Here is a 23,439-nt window from a genome sequence, read left to right on the forward strand (position 1 = left end):
TTTTGTCCATTAAAACAACATCAAATTGATAAGAAATACAGGGTAGACATTGTTAATGTGGTAAATGACTATTGTAGCTGGAAACTGCAGATTTTCTATAGAATATCTACATAGGAGTACCGAGGCCCATTATCAGCAACCATCACTCCTGTGTTCCAATGGCACGTTGTGTTAGCTAATCCAAGTTTATAATTTACAGGCTAATTGATCATTAGAAAACCCTTTTGCAATTATGTTAGCACAGCTGAAAACTGTGGTGTTGATTAAATAAGCAATAAAACTGGCCTTCTTTAGACTAGTTGAGTATCTGGAGCATCAGCATTTGTGGGTTCGATTACAGGCTCAAAATGGCCAGAAACAAAGAACTTTCTTCTGAAAATCGTCAGTATATTCTTGTTCTGCGAAATGAAGGCTATTCCATGCGAGAAATTGCCAAGAAACTGAAGATCTCGTACAACGCTGTGTATTACTCCCTTCAAAGAACAGTGCAAACGGGCTCTAACCAGAATAGAAAGAGTGGGAGGCCCCGGTGCACAACTGAGCAAGAGGACATTAGAGTGTCTATTTTGAGAAACAGACACCTCACAAGTCATCAACTGGCAGCTTCATTAAATAGTACCAGCAAAACACCAGTCTTAACGTCAATAGTGAAGAGGCGACTCCAGGATGCTGGTCTTCTAGGCAGAGTTGCAAAGAAAAAGCCATATCTCAGACTGGCCAATAAAAAGAAAAGATTAAGATGGCCAAAAGAACACAGACACTGGACAGAGGAACTGTTGATGTTGCTGTTGATGTTGAGACTGGTGTTTTGCTGGTACTATTTAATGAAGCTGCCAGTTGAGTACATGTGAGGCGTCTGTTTCTCAAACTAGACACTGTAATGTACTTGTCCTCTTGCTCAGTTGTGCACTGGGCCTCCCACTCCTCTTTCTATTCTGGTTAGAGGCAGGGAAGGGAGTAGTACACAGCGTTGTAACGAGATCTTCAGTTTCTTGGCAATTTCTCGCATGGAGTAGCCTTCATTTCTCAGAACAATAAGTTGACAAGTTTCAGAAAAAAGGTCTTTGTTTCTAGCCATTTTGAGCCTGTAATCGGAAAAAAAAGAAGCTATTGCGATTATGTTGAATTATGTTTGGTAAATAAAAATAGACATGGTAGTGGTAATATTTCATTCAGTACAGCAATTTTAAGGCGGCTTAACCCGGTGTAAGTTGTTCCAAGAGACCACTTTTTTGACTGTTCGGGACCTTTTTATGTTTGGGAATAATCTCCAAAACAATAACTGTTACATTAGTGTGTAAATGTCAGATTCTGGATATTTGGCCGCCAAAAATGACTATTGTCTAATGTAATTGAAAAATCCTGTGCTTTGTTTATTGGAAGGAAATACTCTGTTTATAATATGAGATGAATGATTTTTTAAATAGGTCAAGCCGAGGACAACTTGGTCTTTCCTGTTCTGGGGAGGGTATCTAGCTAGCTACAGTTGTCTGTGCCTTTATCTAGGTCAGGAAACTGGAGATTGTGAATAATTCAGATGCAGCTGCTGAGAAGTGGGTTCGTAGAGATGTTGAGCTCGTTGTAGGATAGTTGTGATGAGGTTCACATGCAATTTTCAGCATTCAGATCAAATGATCAGATTTTGCACATGGTATTGGATCTTGTGTGCCATAGTAAGAAATAGTCGTCAGTAGAGGCGTATTGCTATTAAAGAGAGCATCGCTCCCTGTTTAGTTGTAATTACTTAGGAAATACACCCAGCAAGGGGCCTCTGCCTAGGGCGGCCTACTCTTAGACTAAAAAGCATGTTCAATTAATAGTCTATTGAAAGTGCTAGCATGTTCAGCGATAAGTCTCCACTAAAACTGCTTTCAAGTCCTGAGTGGTAGGTATAATCTTGGTCTGTGCAGCTGCCCCTTTAAATGTACCAGAAGAAATAACATCTCACATTAACCAGGGAAGTCCTGAGAGTTCCTGTAACTGTACACCACTGGTTATGAAAGAACACCACTACTGTGTGTACCTGTCCCCAGGATGACGGTAAGGGGGAGAGCAACATGGCTCAGAAGAGGGCTGCTCTTGTGGAGAAGAGGCTGAGGAGGGAGAAGGAGACGCAGCAGAAGAAGCTGCAGCAGGAGGCGGAGCTAGAGCAGAAGAAGGAGGAGGCACGGTCTGTATTCCCTTCCACTACAATCATGCACAAGCATGCACATACTCACACCCACATACAAAGACTCACACTTGAGCTGTTTTTAAAGCCCCTCACACATAGTATCATGTTGTTTGACGTTAGTCAATCAAATTGTATTTGTCAAAGTACATCAATCAATCAATCAAATGTATTTATAAAGCCCTTCTTACATCAGCTGATGTCACAAAGTGCTGTACAGAAACCCAGCCTAAAACCCCAAACAGCAAGCAATGCAGGTGTAGAAGCATGAATTGCTAATGCAATTGATCAAAGTACATTACTACTGATTGTCTGGTAATGTGCATCAATCAATATTCAAATACTTTGATCAATTGCATACCATTGTCTATGTATGATTGTGTCCCGGTCATAGTTTTACATGTTCTTGATTCTTGGTCATCATCTATTTCTCCTTTCAGAGTGAAAGCAGAGGAGGAGCACGTGAGGAAGGAGGAGGAGAAGGCCCGCCGGGAGTTCATCAAGCAGGAGTACATGAGGAGGAAGCAGCTCAAGCTCATGGAGGACATGGACACAGTGATGAAGCTGCGGCTGGCCGGCTCCAAACAGAGGAGAGCCCGGCCCAAGTCCATCCACCGGGACAGCATGGACTCCCCCAGAACCCCGACCAGGGTGGCAGGTAACCATGGAGACAGCCACTCTCAGGGCTCACCGTCTGTGTCGTGTTGGTGTGCCGTGTCTGCCCAAGTGCCACCCATCTGGCACCACAGCTAGCTTTGTGCCATCTGCAATAAAACACTGTTTCTCTGCAGCTCAGTGTGGCTTCTTATGGTAGACTAGAGAGTGTACTAGTTCTGGTTGAGATCTGCATGCCAACTAGTACTATTAAGAAATTGCTTCATTATGAAAGCAACTTCTTTACAATCCAGTAGCTAACCCTGCCTGATTTCTTAACCGCTTTGCCAAACCAATTCAACCAATTTGATCTTGTAATGATAATGTGAGGCTTGAATCGATCTCTGATAATCTGGCAAGGACATCTCATTATGCTATGTGGGACTCTGTATGGTTTCCATGGCATCCATCATCATTCTTTGACTAAGAAAGTGAACTCAAAATCAAAATCCTGCCAAATTTAAGGAGCCATACAGAGATATGTGTGTGTTTGTAAACATCAAATGATGCTGCAGATAGCTTTGACAAGGTGGGCACAAAATACTGTGGACGGACTGTGTTGTGATCGTGGTGTAACGGTGTTGTCCCATCTTGTGCAAAACTTGTTTCACATCCAGGTTCACGACCTCGTGTTTTTTCAGTCTCCAGCTTGTCTCTGGCCTCGCTCAACCTGGGAGACAGCGACAGTGTGCACTCTGAGAAGAGAACACCAAGGTGAGATTCCTTCATATTAACAGTATATGAAACACATTTCTGCATATTCCTAGTTGAATTTCCTCTTAGCATGTATTCTACTTTAAGGGGTGAATCCTAACTTTGACTTAAGTTTCATTTTCACTTAGTCATGCATTGATGTCAATGGGACAAGTGAAAATTCTACCTAAGTTAAAGTTTGAAAAATGTCCCAAAATGTTTATTCATACTCTGTTTCATTGAACTTGAGTATCACTTCTGACCTGCTTTTTAACCCTCTCTCTAGCCAACGGCTTTTAACCTAACATTTCTGTATTCTCTACACTCTTTTTTCCTACCTACTCTCTTTGACCACTAATGTTTTGGAACTGTCAGAAGTGCTAGCTTACATTCTGGCAGCCTGTGCTTCTTTCTGAGCTCTCCTAAACTGAGAAGGAGAAGGTTAGTTCCTGTGTAGTAGTTTAACTCTGAATCCACCTCACTGTCCCAGCTTCTGTAGCATAAGAATGAGAGTCCTTATGGGAATTCTTAAGACACTGGGCCAATACCAAGTCAAGGGTCCTGTTCATTAGGACACGCAAAGGAAAACATTTTGTAACAGAAAACTAAAATATGTGTTTCTTATTGGAAAGTCCAGGTAGTCCCTCCTGTTTTAGTCCATTTTTATCCATTTGGTGTCTAATGAACACGATCCATGTGATGCTTCATGGTCCCACCAACATCCTTCAATGTGACAGAGATCTCAGCATCAACCCCTGCGTAAATGCATTTTTCCCCAATGCATTACACAGAACAATAAACAGCATTGTTCTGTTTCCCTATGTCACATTGTCACTGCCTATATTCCTACTGCTTCTTAACCTCTTCCCTATGCTAAGTGTACCTAGATAAGATGCTTCGTGATATAGGCGCTTGTAATATCTATCCCTCAAGAACACTTGATTGCATCACATTGCTTCACTGCTGCCCATGCTTGTATGAGAGTAAAGATATACCCTTTTCACGCTATTGTTCCAACCCGAACCAAACTGTGCTGGCTCAGATATTTTGTTTACACATGGTCCTTTTCAGTATGGTTCCAGCAACTATGGTGGATGGGTAGTCAGGCCAGCTCAGTACAGCTTGGTTTGGTTCAGTTGTTTGAAAAGCCCTTTAGAGAACTTGAACTTAAGGTTTCGATAAGCAAAGGACCGCAGTAGCCAAAGCCAATCCCTGTTAGCGATGTTCAAATGACTTGGGTACACACTGTTTGTACTGTGCACACAAATAGCTTGTACAGTTTTCCCATGGCAAGCGAGAAGTTCTTACATCATTCTATATGTGGTAACAAAGCTGACCTTTGAAAAGGAAATACCTGTGGAGAGAGGTGACCTAAGTGCTTGTGTTGGTGTCTCTGTGTGTCTCTCTCTCTCTCGTGTGTGTGTGTGTGTGTGTCAGGCCTGATTCTGCAGATGGTTTTCTGTCCCCTTGTCGATCTGGGAGCCGGAATGGGGAGGACGATTGGGAGAACGGTTCCACCACCTCGTCTGTTAAATCTAACACAGAGTACACCGGTGGGTGATCAACTCATTACACACACCAGTGGCACATTATTGGATCATTTGTATTAGCTGTATTATAATTCTTCATGATTGGCTTTGCTAACTGAGTGTACTTCATGCTTTTAAGATATCTGATTTGGGTCCAGTTCATTAATCTAAACTGCTTTTATGTAGGCTAGGATATAGGATTAACTAATGTCCGTGAGGGGAAATTGTCTTAGAGACACAGTACTGCTGTATACAAAATAGACACTGTACATTCCACACTCAACAGAATACACAACAGAATACACGTTACCCAATGGGGTTTAATCAAGCCCTGCTTCGCTATAAAATTTGTCACTGACTATTACCAATGTACTATGGTGAGAATGATTGTTGAGAGATCTCCACTTAAAAACTAAATGTATTCACTGCTGCTATCGAAGTCCTTCCAAAGGGTAGGTTTTACAGAGCAAATTAAATGTGACCGTACTTTATCACTTATATATCATTAATTATACTATTTAGGCCTATATAGCAATTACAACGTCATCAACAACTATTGTTTCAATTAACCCTAGAATTAAACTAAAAATAGACAATAAATAGACCTAGGATTTCAAGCTCTGGTTGATTTCAAAGTTAAATGATATTAAGTGATATTGAAATGTGTTTTGTTGTCACCGCAACCAAATAGCAAGATTTGAAGGAGATGTATCTTCTGCTTGCATAGTTCCATCTGTGCCACAGATTTACTCTGGATTTAATTCCAGTTTGTCTATATTTAGTTATATTCTTTGTTGATATTTGGTTATGTTCAGAGGCATCATGCCCATAAGGGGGGGGGAAGGGCATGTTCCCCCTCAGATTTGTCTTTTTTTTTTAAGCATAATAATATGGCTCTAGATTGCAAGGAAAAGTTGTTTCAGGTGTTTGAAAAATTCTACATTTGCCAACATCAGCCCCCCTTCTCCAACATCAGCCCCACTCCGGATCACCCCCCATCCATCCATACGTACTTCATGTTGCCTCTTAAATAATGGGTGCATAAAACGCTCCTGGTTACATTGACAACCAAACACAATTCAATATCTCTTTTGAAAGACAATGACTGGTAAAAGGTAAGCGGCTAAATTGTGTAGTATTTTGTCAAAAGTGTAGTATTTTGTCCCATATTCCTATCACACAATGACTACACCGAGTTTTTGACTCTCCAAAGTTGTTGGATGCATTTGCAATTAGTTTTGGTTGTGTTACAGATTATCTTGTGCCCATTAATATGCTATTCAGTATGGTAAATCATGTATTGTGTCATTTTGGAGTCACCTTTATTGTAAATAAGATTAGAATATGTTTCTAAACACTTCTAAATTAATGTGGATGCTACCATGATTACGGATAATCCTGAATGAATCGTGAATACTGTGAAAGATCATACCCTTAAGATCTCCCCTGTTACAGTACTTGTAATGGTTCGCATTTCTTGGAGGTATGATCTTTGACCGTCTTTGATTTTATGAACAAGTGGTCAATCACGGCCAGCTGGTCAGGTTAGCATAGGGCTAAATGTGCCAGGTTATCTAATGGGAACAGCTAACATGTAGCGTTTTATCACACGCAAATAGGTCGACGATTTTAATCGGCTGAAGCACATTTTAAACTTAAACCTTTTCTGATGTTTGCAAGTATAGACCCCCTGCAATTGCCTTGCCAGTACCTGGTTGCTAAAATGCTATAATGTTCACCTAATTTCAGTTTATGTGAGGAAAAACAAGCAGTGTAGAGAATCATTGTACCATCTAAACCGATGTGAAATATATTTTCAATAAGCAAACATATTGTATTGTCAGCTGTTTGAAACTGGTGTGCTAAACCAAAAGTAAAATGATGCAAAGCTAAACTTAAAAATGCACTATGCAGAAATTGGTCTGCCATTTCCTGGTTGCTAAAATTCTAATAGTTCCTCTAATTTCAGTTTGTGACAAAACAAGCAAATATAGTTTGTAGACCAAACCAAAAATGTTGTATTTTCAGCTGTTTGAAGCTGGTGTACAAACTGAAAGTAAGAACAGAAATCATAGAACTGCTGCACATTGAACAGATCTACCGCTTCTTAGACTTGCTTTCAATGAGAATGGCAGATCTATAACTCACATTTCTATGTGAGTTTGGTTGGTCGCCAAAAAATGTTACATATTGCCGCTTTATGGTGGGGGAAGAGTTGTTTTAGTTCAGGCTGTTGTTGCAATTCGCCTAGTTTCCACCAGGGGGATGCATTTTACAAAGAGACCCTTTCAAAGTTGGAAGTACCACTAACAGCTTCAGTTTATGTTTTTGTCACTGCACATTGGTTGGGTAACATGTTGAATCTAATGCCATGATTGGTCAGCATTAATTATTATGTTTTTGACTTGAGACAAACAAAACAGAGGAGCGAGATGATGATAACGTAGAGGGCCCTTGGTCTTAAGATTACATGATGAGTAATGTTAAGATAATGCCTATAAATTATTTATTGACAAACTGCTGGGACAAGTCAGAGGCCCCAGATAGAATGGTTGCTATGATGACTGATAATCTTCCCCTTGTGTGCACAGGACCCAAATTGTACAAGGAGCCAAGTTCCAAATCGAATAAGCATATCATTCAGAACGCACTGGCCCACTGCTGCCTGGCAGGCAAGGTCAACGAAGGCCAGAAGAACAAGATCCTAGAGGTAATGTGTTCTCTACAATCTAGTCATTCTATTTCTACGGTGTTGGTAGCTCTTCAATACAATGTAATAACATCTCAGATGAATCATTTCTTAACATTATATTAATTTGATTATGGTGATGTTTATTAGGAATGTGTTTACATTTTATTTTTTGGGGTGTAGATAAGCTTTAATATTGCTTATAGATTGTAGCTTCCATTATTGTAATTGGCTGCATCATTTCCAATCCCCCATATATTTTTTTGTAAATATATTTGTATACAGTACCAGTAGTGGTGGAAAAAGTACCCAATTGCCATACTTGAGTAAAAGTAAAGATACCGTAATAGAAAATGACAAGTAAAAGTGAAAGTCACCCAGTAAAATACTACTTGAGTAAAAGTCTAAAAGTATTTCATTTTAAAGATACATAATATCAAAAGTAAATGTCAATTTTAAAAATATACTTAAGTATCAAAAGTAAAAGTATAAATCATTTAAAAATCCTTATATTAGACAAACCAGACGGCAACGTTTTCTTGTTTTTTTATTTTATGGATAGTCAGGGGCAGTAGGGGTGACCAGGGATGTTCTTTTGATAAGTGCATGAATTGGATCAATTTCCAGTCCTGTTAAGCATTCAAAATGTAACGAGTACTTTTGGGTGTCAGGGGAAATGTATGGAGTAAAAGTAAAAGTTGTCAAAAATATAAATAGTAAAGTAAAGTACAGATACCCCCAAAAATGACTTAACACCACTGAGTGCCAGTCAAAGGTTTGGACACCTACTCATTCAAGGGTTTTTCTTTATTTTTACTATTTTCTACATTGTAGAATAATAGTGGACATCAAAACTATCAAATAACACATATGGAATCATGTAGTAACCATAAAAGTGTTAAACAAATCAAAATATATTTCTTCAAAGTAGCCACCCCTTTCCTTGATGACAGCTAGACATGTCTGTTGTCTTCTACTATGCTGTATGAGGACAATGATAATTTCTTTGCTCCCTTTTTGCAGGAAATGGAGAAATCCGAGGCCAACAACTTTTTGGTGTTGTTCCGGGATGGTGGTTGCCAATTCCGTTCACTGTACACGTACTGCCCCGAGACGGACGAGGCCACCAAGCTTACCGGCATTGGGCCCAATCGGATCACCCGTAAGATGATTGAGGGCCTCTACAAGTACAATTCAGACAGGAAGCAGTTCAGCCAGATCCCCGCCAAGACCATGTCTGCGAGCGTGGACGCCATCACGATCCACGGCCACCTGTGGCAAACCAAGAAACCAGCCACCCCGAAGAAAGTGGTACCTGCCAAGCCCTAATGGATCTTCCTGTACACTCCCAGCCACCCCCACCATTTCCCTTCAAATGGAACAGTCCACATTCAATTTGCACTTCACTGTACATATCCATGAGGATTCAGCACCTGCAATGCCAGTTAGATGAATGCATACTTCTGTTTGTGTTGTTTTGTTATCTCTTTTCATTCCTGTTCATTTTCCTTTAAAATTTCAAACTGGACATGGGGACTCAGTTAAAGATATGCACAACTGGAATGTAAAACACTATTTAGTTAAGAGTTGTAAATGGATATCACTGATGTGTTTAGTACAAGAGATTGTCTGGTTTTAGCCATTTTATTACAGCAATGTGTATGTGGTTTTGTATATGCCAAAAGAGAGACAAAAAATAAAAGATATGAATGCCATATGTTTTATTTGGCACACTGAAGCACTGAATGTTACTCATCTGTATAGACAGAATGTTGCTTATCTGTTCAAATGTGTGGCCTTACGCTTGTTTTGTTTTTGTATGTCAGTGCAATGAGCTGATTGTAAACCTAGTGCAATCAGCTCAGAGACTTTTGTATGCTGTATTCTGAGGTGACAACGCTTTTTCCATGTTTTAGGTTCAAATGCAAGCTAATAAGTCTGCATAAGCTACACACAACATTGAGGGCCAAAAAACAAGAGCAAAAAAACCAACAAGCACACAGCTAGTGTTAGCCACCCAATACATTGCACGACTAGGCCAAGTGTTGTTGTTTTTTTCCAGCTTATCCCACCATTTGAAAAATGTGTTTTAAAGAACACATCTTAAACCACACTGTACTTTCTTAATGCTGTGTGTTCACAGCAGGTTTGTGAACTAAAAATAAACATATGTTTGTACGTTACCTCCTTTCAATTGTCACAAAATTGACCAGATTTGGTGAAATGTCTGTCTGTAAATGAAGTTTCTTAACTATGGATATAAACTTATGATATAGAACAATTTAATGTTATTAAGGATTGTGATTTATACTTTGGACTATGAAAATGGACTACAGCCCTAGTTAGGACCATTACATGAATTTTACCATAAACAGTAATTATTGTTGATTCCGTTTTAGTTCAGTCAAAAATGTTTTCAGAATTGTATCTTTTTTTAAATTCTCAATGTCAAATTCCTTGTCAAAAGTTTGTTTATAGGATACTGCTTGACAGTGAGATTAACACACAGCTTGTATTATTTTGCATACTTATCAGGTATAGAAAAATACTGATTTATTTCATTTGCATTTAAGTATTTCAAGACAATTATGTATCACATGTTGTGGTAGATGCCACACTCATTTGGTACATTTTAGAGACCCCACATCTACTGCACACATGGAGACCAGACTGATGTTCTGTAAGGCAAATATTTTTTCCCCTTCCCTTATAGCTGACTGAAGGCAGAATGTGGCAAAGTTTGTCACTCCAATACGGGTAGAGGCTTCTTACTGTCTCCCACCAGCGTCAACACTTTCCTTTTGTCTATTAAAGTAGCCTCGTCGAGCAACAACTTGTGTAGGTTGGGGATTAAAGGATGAAGATATCACAAACATACAGTACTCCCCACACCCTATACGATTCAAACATTGGTGTTTGTTTTTCATTGGGGTATATTTATAGAATTACCAAAAGAGAAGTTATGTGTCTCTGGAATTTTGTAGAAAATGATATTGCTATGGGACTACTGTTACAGTTGTCTTATTAGGCCGTTTAAGGCTAAGATTAATGGCTATTTATTTATAAATGAGTGGACGTTGTACAGTGTTGCCGTAAATTAGTCTGTCCATCCTCCTGATGAAGCATTGCTTCCATTTTGTTTATCAGACCGTCTGGTGTCATTCAACATATTGCTGAACATTGTAGGTTTGTTTTGTTTCTCTTTTGCATTGAATAAAATTAAGCATGGCCTCAAGTGTGTTGTGTGTCTCAATTGTCATATCAAGTTGGTTGAGAGCGGTCTTAGTGCCAGCTTCGTTCTGTGGCGGTAAATAGACGGCTACGAATAATATAGATGAGAACTCTCTAGATAGTGTGGTCTACAGCTTATCATAAGGTACTCTACCACAAGCGAGCAATACCTCGAGACTTCTTTAATGTTAGACATCACGCACCAGCTTACTGACAAATAGACACACACCCCCACCCCTCGTTTTACCAGAGGTAACGTCTCTGTTCTGCCAGTGCATGGAAAATCCCGCTAGCTCTATACTGTCCGTATTGTCGTTCAGCCGTGTCTCGGTGAAACATAAGATGTTACAGTTTTTAATGTCCCATTGGTAGGATAATCTTAATCATAGGTCATCAATTGTATTTTCCAATGATTGCACGTTAGTAAGAAGAACGGATTGCTGTGGGAGTTTACTTGCTTGCCTATGGATTCTCATAAGGCTGCCCGATCTGCGGCCCGCTTTTCCTGCGTCTTTTCACGCAAAAACCATGGATCTGGGCCAGTTCCAGTGAAAGCAGGATATCCTTCTCGTCGGATTCGTTAAAGGAAAACGTTTCTTCCAGTCCTCGGTGAGTAATCCCTCTTCTGATGTCCAAAAGTTATCATTCATGGTTTCCTCACTCGTAAAGGTGGTGGAATTACGAGGGAATTAAGTCAAGGTCAGAATACGTCTTAGAGGTGTGTCTCTGCCACACCTTCATTTTTAAGATTTCCATCCCAAACAAATAGTGGGTGAATAGCATGCTATGTTCATGCTCAAGTTCAAGATCAGAATACGCATAAGGAGAAAAGTGCATAAAAATGTAACTCTGTTCCATTTACTCGCGCTTAACTCGGGTTGGAAATAGCCTTGGCCATAGGCTATTAATTTATTATCAGAAAAGTATATATTTTTCAGGTTGAGCCTTTATGATTACGTCTTTCCTATGCAATTGGTAACTTTTGGCAATCAATGGACTTCCACAGTGGCCCGGTATTGTCTACTACTCCACTGACTCCAATGGCTGAAACATGCACAGCGCACACATAATGTCTGGGAAAGCAATGTCAGGGATGTGAACAGTTACATTATCATTGTGGTAATTGGAGGTGTCAACTCTCCTGTGATGATCTGGCCACGACTGTAGAGAATTTTAAGAATGTGAAAATTATTATTTGTTTCAAAGTCTGCTGCCTCAGTTTGTATGATGGCAATTTGCATTATACTCCAGAATGTTATGAAGAGTGATCAGATGAATTGCAAAGTCCCTCTTTGCCATGCAAATTAACTGAATCCCCCAAAACATTTCCACTGCATTTCAGCCCTGCCACAAAAGGACCAGCTGACATCATGTCAGTGATTCTCTCGTTAACACAGGTGTGAGTGTTGACGAGGACAAGGCTGGAGATCACTCTGTCATGCTGATTGAGTTTGAATAACAGACTGGAAGCTTCAAAAGGAGGGTGGTGTTTGGAATCATTGTTCTTCCTCTGTCATCCATGGTTACCTGCAAGGAAACACGTACCTGTGCCGTCATCATTGCTTTGCACAAAAAGGGCTTCACAGGCAAGGATATTGCTGCCAGAGAGACTGCACCTAAATCAACCATTTATCGGATCATCAGGAACGTCAAGGAGAGCGGTTCAATTGTTGTGACGAAGGCTTCAGGGCGCCCAAGAAAGTCCAGCAAGCGCCAGGACCGTCTCCTAAAGTTGATTCAGCTGCTGGATCGGGGCACCACCAGTACAGAGCTTGCTCAGGAATGGCAGCAGGCAGGTGTGAGTGCATCTGCGCGCACAGTGAGGCGAAGACTTTTGGAGGATGGCCTGGTGTCAAGAAGGGCAGCAAAGAAGCCACTTCTCTCCAGGAGAAACATCAGGGACAGACTGATTTTCTGCAAAAGGTACAGGGATTGGACTGCTTAGGACTGGGGTAAAGTCATTTTCTTTGATGAATCCCCTTTCCCATTGTTTGGAGCATCCGGAAAAAGCTTGTCCGGAGAAGACAAGGTGAGCGCTACCATCAGTCCTGTGTCATGCCAACAGTAAAGCATCCTGAGACCATTCATGTGTGGGGTTGCTTCTCAGCCAAGGGAGTGGGCTCACTCAAAATTTTGCCTAAGAACACCGCCATGAATAAAGAATGGTACCAACACGTCCTCCGAGAGCAACTTCTCCCAACCCTCCAGGAACAGTTTGGTGACGAATAAGGCCTTTTCCAGCATGATGGAGCACCTTGCCATAAGGCAAAAGTGATAACTAAGTGGATCGGAGAACAAAACATCGATATTTTGGGTCCATGGCCAGGAAACTCCCCAGATCTTAATCCCATTGAGAACTTGTGGTCAATCCTCAAGAGGCGGATGGACAAAGAAAACCCCACAAACTCCAAGCATTGATTATGCAAGAATGGGCTGCCATCAGTCAGGATGTGGCCCAGAAGTTAATTGACAGCATGCCAGGGCGGATTGCAGAGAGTCAACACTGCAAATATCGACTCTTTGCATCAACTTCATGTAATTGTCAATAAAAGCCTTTGACACTTATGAAATGCTTGTAATTATACTTAAGTATTTCATAGTAACATCTGACAAAAATATCTAAAGACACTGAAGTGGCAAACTTTGTGAAAATTAATATTTGTGTCATTCTCAAAACTTTTGGCAGCGACTGTACAGTGTGCTCTCTCTCATAGAGGGGGAGAGCGGGAAGTCGACTGTTTTATGCTCGGTCATAAAATATGCTGCCCTTGTGCTCTGTAGTATTTGAGATTGGAAAGTAAACTGTGGAACACAGAGAACCTTGGAAATCAAAAGTTTGAATAATTTTTATAATAAAATCTATTTTTGAGAATGTGGGAATGGTCCGTGGACACTTAAGGGACAGTCATGACGAGTGTGTTTCCTTTGGTGATCCAATGAAGGACGGGAAACACACATAACTGTTATCTCTTAAAGTGTACCCAGCTGTCAGGTTTACATCTAAATATTGTGAAACGTATGTGATTAAACATGAAACTATTTCTGAAAAGATGTAATGTGATGTTAACCTTCTAAATGAGAAAATATGGGTTTTCATATAAAGTTAACCAAATTAGTGGTCATGCCCACGTGAGCATAGACATTAAGTCGACGTCATGGAACCGCCCCTTCTTCCACAGAGTATAAAACCCACTTCCTACTAAATTTACATTAACACGGAACCCATACCGGCTGCGCGCATGTGGTGATCGTCCGCCATCGTGCAACATTTATTTTGTCCCCCCACACCAAACGTGATCACGGCACGCGGGTTTAAATATCAAAACAAACTCTGAACAAATTACATTAATTTGGGGACAGGTCGAAAAGCATTAAACATTTATGCCAATTTGGCTAGCTAGTTTGCACTTGCTAGCTAATTTGTCCCATTTAGCTAGCTTGCTGTTGTTAGCTCATTTGTCCTGGGATATAAACATTGAGTTATTTTTACTGAAATAAACAAGGTCCTCTACTCTGCCAATTAATCCACACAAACAGTCAACCGAATCGTTTCTAGTCATCTCTCCTCCTTCCAGGCTTTTTTTTCTTTGAACTTATATGGTGATTGGCATCTAAACTTTCATGGTATTACCACGATGATTGACAACACAGTTCGTCTTTCAATCTCCCACGTGGGTATAACCAATGAGGAGATGGCACGTGGGTATCTGCTTATATAAACCAATGAGGAGATGGGAGAGGCAGAACTTGCAGCATGATCTGCGTCACTTTTATTTTCGCCCTTGGCAACACAGATGCTCGTTGACGTGCACGAGCACTGTGGGTGCAATCATTTAATAATATAGATTTCTACATTTATTTTGCAACGCTCGCGCGTGTAGTCAGGGTGTAATACATTAAGTCTGAGAATGCCAGGACAGAGTCCCCACGTTGGAATGGTTACAATTCTACAGGCCACGGAGGCCATACAGCTGTAGTTTTGGCTACACGGCTGGAAATGGTTAATCTCTGAGACTATCGATCATGACAGAATAAGAGCAAATCCGAAACGTATAATTACTAGTCTGCAACTGGAAATTACGTAAGTCTAGTACGAGAATACCGACAACCGCCAAAACATCTATTCTATGCGACAACCATCCATTATGAACACAATCAGAGACTTTCTGTCGATATACTCTCCAGCAGACGGACTGGATTCCAACAGAGAAGACAGTTGGTGAGAGGAGCATTGGGGATAGTTGCATTAGAAGGGGTTGGAGATGAGTAAATGTTAGAGTCAAATAGGAATCCTGGTGATTAAAGAGCTCAGCCATGTGCTCCTTGTCAGTAACAACTACATCATCAACATTAAGGGATATGGGCAGCTGTGAGGAGGAGGTTTATTCTCCAGGTCTTTAACCGTTTTCCAGAACTTCTTGGGGTTAGACCCAAAGAGAGAGATAACTGTTCCTTAAAGTAGCTAACTTTGGCCTTCAGGATAGCCTGAGCGCACTTATTTCTCAATGAGAGCCAGTCAGTCTGAGTATGCGTGTGCCGAGCCCTTCGCCAAATAGAATTCTTGAGGTGGAGTAACTCTGCCAGATCACAGTTGAACCAGGGTCTGAACGGGTTTTTAATTCTCATTTTATTTATGGGGGCGCATTTGTTAAAAATACCACTGAAAATATAAAAAAATAAGGTCCAAGCGTCTTCAACAGAGAGAGGTGGATCATGCTATGCTATATTCTATACCAATTTACAGAGGCCAGGTCATGAAGGATGGCTTGCTCATTAAAGTTTTGACAAATCAGGACAGGTCATTACACTGAGCAGCCACTACGAACACAGGCTGTAAAACATTTATCACTTAAATCATTACAGAAAACACATCCTGCCATTGTTGGGCTCAAGGGCTTTGACACCTCTCACTTCACACCTCAGTGCTAATTGAAGTTGCAACCGGATCTGTTCTGTCCTAGCAAGCTTGGTCGACTTAACATAGCATTCAGTCCTTATAAAGTAAAATATATAATTGTAATGTATTATTCTTCTTGGCTTTAAAAGTAGCTTCAGACTAAACATTACTCACTCAGTTCCAGGTTGGATGGTGTTTTCAGGTTTCTGTTGTGCTTCGTTTGCTAGTCGTTGGTTTGCCAGAGCATTAGCTGTAAAGTCCTTGGAAATAAGAACCTTGATAATAGGAATCCTTCCAGGTAATTTTGTCCAAAATCAGGTTGCAAGTTTGGAGTTTTTATTTGGAGTGATGGTTATGTTGTGGAGGGTAGTATCCTGTATATGACCTTGTGGAAAAATCCAAGTTAATCTATCTCTAAATCTATCTTTTTGTAAAATCATGCTGAGCAAATGCAGGAGCCCATCTGCTCATGATCTCTCCATTCATTGACTACTACTGCCTTGGAAGTGAGGGATCTAACATTAAGTAGCCCTATTTTGAGATATGGCAGGAATGGATGAGATCTTTATTCCAGTGAGATTGCTAAAGCGAACACCGCCATGTTTAGTTTTGCCCAACCTAGATCGAGGTACAGACACAATCTCAATGGGGAACGCTGAGCTGACTACACTGACTGTGCTAGTGGCAGACTCCACTGAGCTGGCAAGCTGGCTAATGTAGCCGGTGCTATACTACACCGCTGTAACTCTGCGTTGTGTGTGGTTGATAGAGACCATAAACGTGGAATTTGGAGATCAGGTAGTTTTAATCAAGCAGAACTGACTCTCTGCATCTTGCATCTGCATCCAAAAGGAAATAAAACATTTGTAGAGCACATCTGTTCTGAGAATCGTCGCCTCTTTCTCTCTCAGTGCATCAAAATGATTTGAGCACGAGCACGCCGGGCAAAACGTAAGTACACACTCCCCTTCTCCCAGGATGCAGGCATGCATAACAAATCAACACAACATATTGATATATGAACCTGGTGAAATTCACATAGTACTTTAACAACTGTTACATTCACCCCTCCTGAATTTCACCAACCTTGTAAAACAACAAAATAACCTACCAAGCTCAAGGCTTAATTCTGAATTCAGCTCAAAGCTACCCATAGGGTTCAGGGCAAGTGAAAGTTGGTCAGGCCTTCAACTGCCCCTAGATGCATAGTGCCTCTTACACTATATCTACATTCTTAGCCTTAAAAAAAAAATCCTGTACTAAATCATCTCTGTACTATGTTAAACTTACACCTTCTGGTGGGTTGACTCTATTAGTCTCTTTACTGGTTTAACTACCCTCCCCGCCCTTGTGCGACCTGCCACTGGGCTAGGGGCCATAGTAACTAACGGTGGCTCTGGCCTTAGATCATTGATCAGAGGTGAGTTTGAAGGAATCAGCTCCAGAATCTCAGAGGTGCTTCCCCGGTCATTTTCCTCAAGAAAACAAGGTTCTTCTGGCTCTGACTTTCCATCCGATGTCCAGAGTTCGGAGTAATCGCTTGAATCCTCTGCCAGCCAGGATGCACTTTCCTCCCCAGAGTCCTCCATGTCTTCCCTGTCCAGTCCATCGCCGGAGTGGGTGGCCTCTCCTCTATCTACATTGATTGAAGGCCCTGCAGCATCACTGTCATTGAAGTGTACTGAATCATCAATTTCAAATGGCAGGAAATTCACCTGCAGCAGTAGATTCCTGTGAACCACTTTCACTCTGCCATAACGATCTTGGATTATGTATGTGTGAGTTTGTGGATTGACTGAAGTCACTGTGAAAATCTCGGGGTTCCACTTGTCAGCCAACTTGCGGCGGCCCCTTTCACCCTTGTTGGCGATGAGGACACGATCCCCCATGGACAAACCGATGCCTTTAACCCGCTTGTCATACTCCCGACCTTGTCGTCTCTGTTGCTTGTCAGTGTGCCTTTGGGCAACACTCATAGCTTCCTTCAGCCCAGTGATCAGAGTCTCGACATACTTGTTGCAATCCACAACACTGGAGTCATCCAAAACATTGCGGAACATAACATCCACTGGTAGCCGAGGGACTCTACCAAACATGAGAAAGAATGGAGCATAGCCCGTAGTCTCGTGAACAGTGGCATTGTAGGCAAATGTTAATGACTGGATTTGTTCAGGCCAATGTTCTTTGGTTTTCAAGGGCAGACTCCTGAGCATGCTACCTAAAGTCCTGTTGAAGCGTTCAGTTTCTCCATTCCCCATTGGGTGATATGCTGTGGTTCTTGACTTTTGGACACCGGAGAGCTTAAGCAGTTCTGCTATTAGCTCACTCTCAAAATTTGCGCCTTGATCAGTATGGATCCTTGATGCAAAGCCGTAGACACAGAAGACATGATCCCACAGTTTACGAGCTACTTGCTTGGCTGTCTGGTTTCTGCATGGCCATGCATGGGCAAGTTTAGTGAAGTGGTCAGTCACCACCAGAACATCAACTGAGTTCTTCTTACTGTCTTCCGCTGTCCAAAAATCCAAACACACCAACTCCATGGGAGAGCAAGTTTTGATGCTCTCTAACGGGGCTCTAGCCGCTGGCTCTGGTGTCTTTGCTAGAACGCATCTCTGGCAGCAGCGCACATACTCCTTGATGTCTCTCTCCATTGCAGGCCAGAAAAATCTCTGCCTGGCCAGAGCTAGAGTTCTAGCTTGGCCTTGATGTCCTGCAAGGTCGTGAATGCCAGTCATCGCTTTGAGTCTCAACACCTCTGGCAAGACATACTGGAACCTTCTCCGGTTTGTGTGACTCTCCTTAATGACACGATACAGAACTCCCTCTCTTAGGATCAAGCGATCCCACTGTTTCATCAGCAACAACACTTTAGAAGAAACACTGTATCGATCTCGTCTGGTGGGCCGTTTCTTATTGAAGACGAAAGGGATGACCTTGGAAGTCACAGAGTCTTGCAGCTGGAGATCTCAAAGTTCCTCATGCGAGAGTTCAGGCAAAGTGTCAATACCAGGAGAAAGCAGCCGTTGGGTGTTGGAACCAAGCTGGATTGCTTGCATCTCCATTGAACATTCCCAGTCAATATGGAGCTGACATATGGCCTTCACTTCAGCAGTGGTCAAAGAGGTTATCTCCTGGGGATAAGAAGACCAATGGAAGGCATCTTGGACATCATCATTCAGTGTCCCAACAGCCTCAGACAGAAGTGCTAGGTAGGACTCCCTCATCAGTCTCTGCGCGACAGTCACTGCAAAGGGATCGCGGCTCAGTGCATCTGCTACTGTATTCTTGCTGCCTGGGATACGCTTCAAATCAAAGTTGTACGGTGCCAGCTTGGCAACCCATCTTTGCTCGCAAGCGTCCAGCTTGGGTTTTGTCATTATGTACGTTAACGGGTTACTATCTGTCCAGACAGTGAACTCGTGCCCCTTAAGCCAGTGACTGAATTTCTCACACACACTCCATTTCAGTGCTAGAAATTCAAGTCTGTGTGCCGGGTACCTTCTCTGCGACTTACTCAGTGTCTTGCTCGCAAATGCTATGGGCCTTGCCTTATCGTCACCTTCAGGTACTTGTCAAAGCACAGCCCCAAGACCATCCAAGGAAGCGTCAGTGAAGAGAATGAACGGCCTCTCGAAATCAGGGTGAGCTAGCATGACACAATTCAAAAGAGCATCCTTCAGCTTCTGGAATGCAACGACACACTCCTCAGTCCAATCCGATAGCGTCAGCTTCCGGAAAATCCCACTGTTGCCCTTCTTCCCATCTCTTCCTCTTCTCTTTTGACCCCCAGTGAGTGCAAACAAAGGTCTGGCTATAGCAGAACAGTCAGGAATGAAGTGCTGGTAATATAATACCATACTCAAGAAGGATTTCAGCCTCCGAGCAGAGGGAGTGCATCCATCTGCCTCCATCAGCTGAGCTTGGCTCATCTTGGCAATGGCCTCCACCTTCTCAGGATCCACTGACACACCGTCCTCTTTAATGATATGTCCGAGGAATTTCACTGTTCTTCGTAGAGAGTGGCATTTTTTGGGTGCTAGCTTGAGATTGTTGGCTCTTAGACGGCTAAACACAACTTCAAGTCGCTGTAGAGCCTGTTCCTCGGTGGGTGCAAAGACCAACAAGTCATCTAAGTAACAAAGGAGATTTGAGAAGTTTAGGTCCCCAAATATACTCAACATCATTCTCATGAAAGAGGCCGGGCTGTTACACAGACCTTGTGGCATGCGATTGTACTCATAAAGTCCCATCGGTGTGGTAAAGGCTGTGTACTTCTTGTCCTCTTCGTGAACTGGAATGTTATAAAATCCTGAGGTCAAGTCCATGGTGCTGAAAAATGCACTGCCACCAAGGGCTGTGAGGCAATCCGCTTGATGTGGAAGGTGATGAGCGTTCTTCACCGTTCGTGCATTCATCCACCTGAAGTCAGTGCATAACCTCAGACTCCCGTCTTTCTTCCATACCATGACTAAAGGGGAGGCATACTCACTAACTGACTTGCGTATCAGACCTACTTCTTTCATATCTGTCAATACCTTCCTCAGCTTCAGGTAATGAGCAGGCGGAACTCTTCTGTATGGTAGCCGGAAGGGTCTGTCATCAACCAGGTGGATACGGTGAACATAACCCCTGGCTTCTCCGCAGTCCAGATTATGTCTTGAGAAGATGTCTTCATATTTTGTGATGGTATTCACAAGCTTTTCCTTCCACTGGTCAGCTACCTGGCATCCATCAATGTCAATGTCTACTAATCCTAGATCAGACAGTCTTTGTTTCAGATTGTGGCAGCCATTGTCATCCTGCTTCTGTTCCATTGGGGTTTTCCTCACCTCATGAAGGCCCTGAAATATTGTTGCATCCTCAACGGCCAAGCATGTAGACACATCTGCCAACTTCATGTTACGTCTTAGGGTGAGATGTTTGTCAGAACAGTTTACTACCTTTAAAGGGACCCAGCCATCTCCCCACATGGGTGTAATAACTCTACCCACGAGTATGTTTCTGGGCATGACCTTTGACCTGGTAGGTTCGACTATTACAGTGCTGCCTGGAGACAATGCCACATTTTTAGGAAGTTTACCCCAAACTAAGTGTTCAGTCTTGGGCGAAAGAGTCACAGCTTGAGTGAGCTTCACTGTCCCAATCTTGCCATCGACTTGCTGTCCCTTCCATCTTGTGACACTTGTCATCATCTGCAGAAACTGCTCACCCTCTGGTGAGTGGGTCTGGCCATCCATGTTGTTGACGAGCTTCCAGTATTCCTCCGTGCCTTTCATCTCATGCAATAGATGCTTAATGACATTCGATCCCAGGATGAGATCATCACGCTGTCCAGGAACAACTAGAGTGGGCACTTTAACATCAATCCCATAGATTTGCATCTCCAAATCATAGAAACACTTTGTTGAGGTCTTCTTCCCCCCACACCCCACTAATACTAACTCTGTGGGAGGCTGATAATGCTGAGGAAGGGCACCTGCTTCCAAAAGTCTCTGCTCCGCATGTTCACTTAATGTACAGGCCATAGACCCAGTGTCAAGCATGCCCTTAAGCTGCACTTTCCCATGTACAGACACAGAGGTGTAAAACAAATCTGAAAAAGCCTCAACTTCTTGTGAACCTAACATAACAATTTTCTCTCCTTCTTTCGCATGAGAGCACAAAATCTCATACGTTTTCTCAAGATCATCAAATTCTTTCTTGGGGGTAGACAGTTGAACACCCACATTTCCCCCCTTCACAGTGTCAGTTTAATGGTTGCTGCTGTGGTGGTGAGTTTCTCTGCTGTTGTGGTGGGCGTCTCTCACCACCGGGATTGGCATAGCGTTCCCCCGGTTTAGGACAATTTTACTTCCAATGATCTGGGGAAAAGCACAGGAGGCACAGGTTCTCATGTCTACAGTGCATCACAGTGGAGTGATCTGTTGAGCCACAAACCCTGCATTCTCTACACCTGAAGGGCTGGGTGGGGAAAGATGGTGCCTTGGCCTGTGTCTGTGAAACCATAACGGGTGGTATGCTCTTCTCTAAGGTACGTTCAAGCAGGTGAATGAGTCTCTCGATACTTGCACTCTGCCCATCTTGTTTGGCGCTTGATGTGAGAGAAGTGTCACTGCACGTACCAGCATTGACCCCGCCTTCACATGGAGTTATCTGGGGATGTACTGTTACTTGCTTTGAGGATACAGCGGTAGATTGACACATGGTGGCCTTCCTGCGGCGTTCATGTTCATAGATTCTCTCCTGTACTTCACTCGCAGTCCATTTCTCAGCAGACTTGTATTGGAATACTGCTGCCAGTTTGGGGTCAGGGCAGTATGTTACAAACATCCTAACGACATCAGAGTTGGAGCTGTCAATCTTCTTACCTTGTCTCTTAAGGCCCTCGTCAGCGACATCTACAGCCTTGTTCAATCGAACCCAGTACTCCATAACAGCCTCTCCGGGTACAGGTTTAGTATTGTAAAAATCAGCCAAGGGCATGCACGAATAGGCCAATTCACTGAAATTCTGTTTCAGAATGTCAAATACAATCTCTGGCTTCTCTGTAGGATCAACTGTTGTCTCATTGCGTAAATTTATCTTTACCATGTCTCTTGCTTTGCCAGATAATCGACTAATCAACTCATCTGATTGTTCCCCAACAAGACATCCCTTCCTCCTCAAGTATATTCTCATCAACTCCTCCCATTCATGAATGGAGCATTTGTCTGTACCATCCCCTCTATATGTAGGAGGTTCCTTTATGTCTGATTGCATGATGAACTTAATTTGACTGAGATCTACATATCCTACTGACTCTGAATGATGATCACTTATCTTTTCTGTACTTACTGGTGGCTCATAAGTACTGGACCTGCCACTCTGTAGTTCTTCCCTAATGGAGCTCCCTATTTCCCGGGCTAGCTGAGTGACCAGCTCAGCTAGACCATCTACAGGGGCATTTGGATTAACACTAGATGAAGGGCTTTCATCCAATTTTTTTGTGGAGCAAAACATGGGGGAACCTCCTGCACCTACACACTTTACAGGGGTTTGATCAGAGTATGAGAAAAACCTCCCCCTCCCAGCAGTGAATTTGGGTTCATCACCATTATAAGATGCCATGCCACTAAAGTTACGTTAAAATGTCTGTTGATGAACACACTTCTATGTTGGTTAACGATAAACAGCGCTCTCAATACATCGTTGTCAGAAAAAAAAACTGAAAAAAAAGAATGTAGTTCCGATTTTTGCCACAAGGCGGCAAGAGTACAAATTGAACTATTTGGCCTGAATGCCAATCGTCACATCTAGAGGATACTTGTAACTTTCCCTATCCCTACTATCCCTACTGGTGGCAGCATTAGTGGTAGGGACTGGGAGACAGTCAGGATGGAGGGAAAGATGAATGAGCAAAGTACAGAGAGATCCTTAATGAAAACCTGCTCCAGAGCACTCAGGTCCTCAGACTGGGGTCGAAGGTTCACCTTCCAACGACCCTAAGCACACAGCCAAGACAACGCAGGAGTGGCTTAGGAACAAGTCTCTGAATGTCCTTGAGTGGCCCAGCCAGAGCCTGGACTTGGACCCA

At 42.4% G+C, this 23,439-nt stretch overlaps 1 protein-coding gene across 4 annotated transcripts in view; it reads left to right on the plus strand.

The window, feature by feature from the left end:
• Window positions 1-10,970, plus strand: part of camsap2a (calmodulin regulated spectrin-associated protein family, member 2a) — a 78,551-nt gene extending 67,581 nt beyond the window's left edge. The window contains exons 12-18 of one of the 4 annotated variants that reach the window (XM_021603254.2): window positions 2,034-2,170; window positions 2,611-2,828; window positions 3,442-3,538; window positions 3,893-3,958; window positions 4,955-5,070; window positions 7,638-7,756; window positions 8,759-10,970. In XM_021603254.2, the coding sequence (XP_021458929.2) occupies window positions 2,034-2,170; window positions 2,611-2,828; window positions 3,442-3,538; window positions 3,893-3,958; window positions 4,955-5,070; window positions 7,638-7,756; window positions 8,759-9,064 (1,059 nt within the window). In that variant the 3' untranslated portion in view covers window positions 9,065-10,970. The remainder of the gene's footprint in view (window positions 1-2,033; window positions 2,171-2,610; window positions 2,829-3,441; window positions 3,539-3,892; window positions 3,959-4,954; window positions 5,071-7,637; window positions 7,757-8,758) is intronic. The other 3 variants (XM_021603255.2, XM_021603256.2, XM_021603257.2) reach the window with 3 other exon arrangements.
• Window positions 10,971-23,439: the final 12,469 nt, after the last annotated feature.

This window comes from Oncorhynchus mykiss, chromosome 5 (assembly GCF_013265735.2).
Source record: "Oncorhynchus mykiss isolate Arlee chromosome 5, USDA_OmykA_1.1, whole genome shotgun sequence".
Taxonomy (NCBI): Eukaryota; Metazoa; Chordata; class Actinopteri; order Salmoniformes; family Salmonidae; genus Oncorhynchus; species Oncorhynchus mykiss.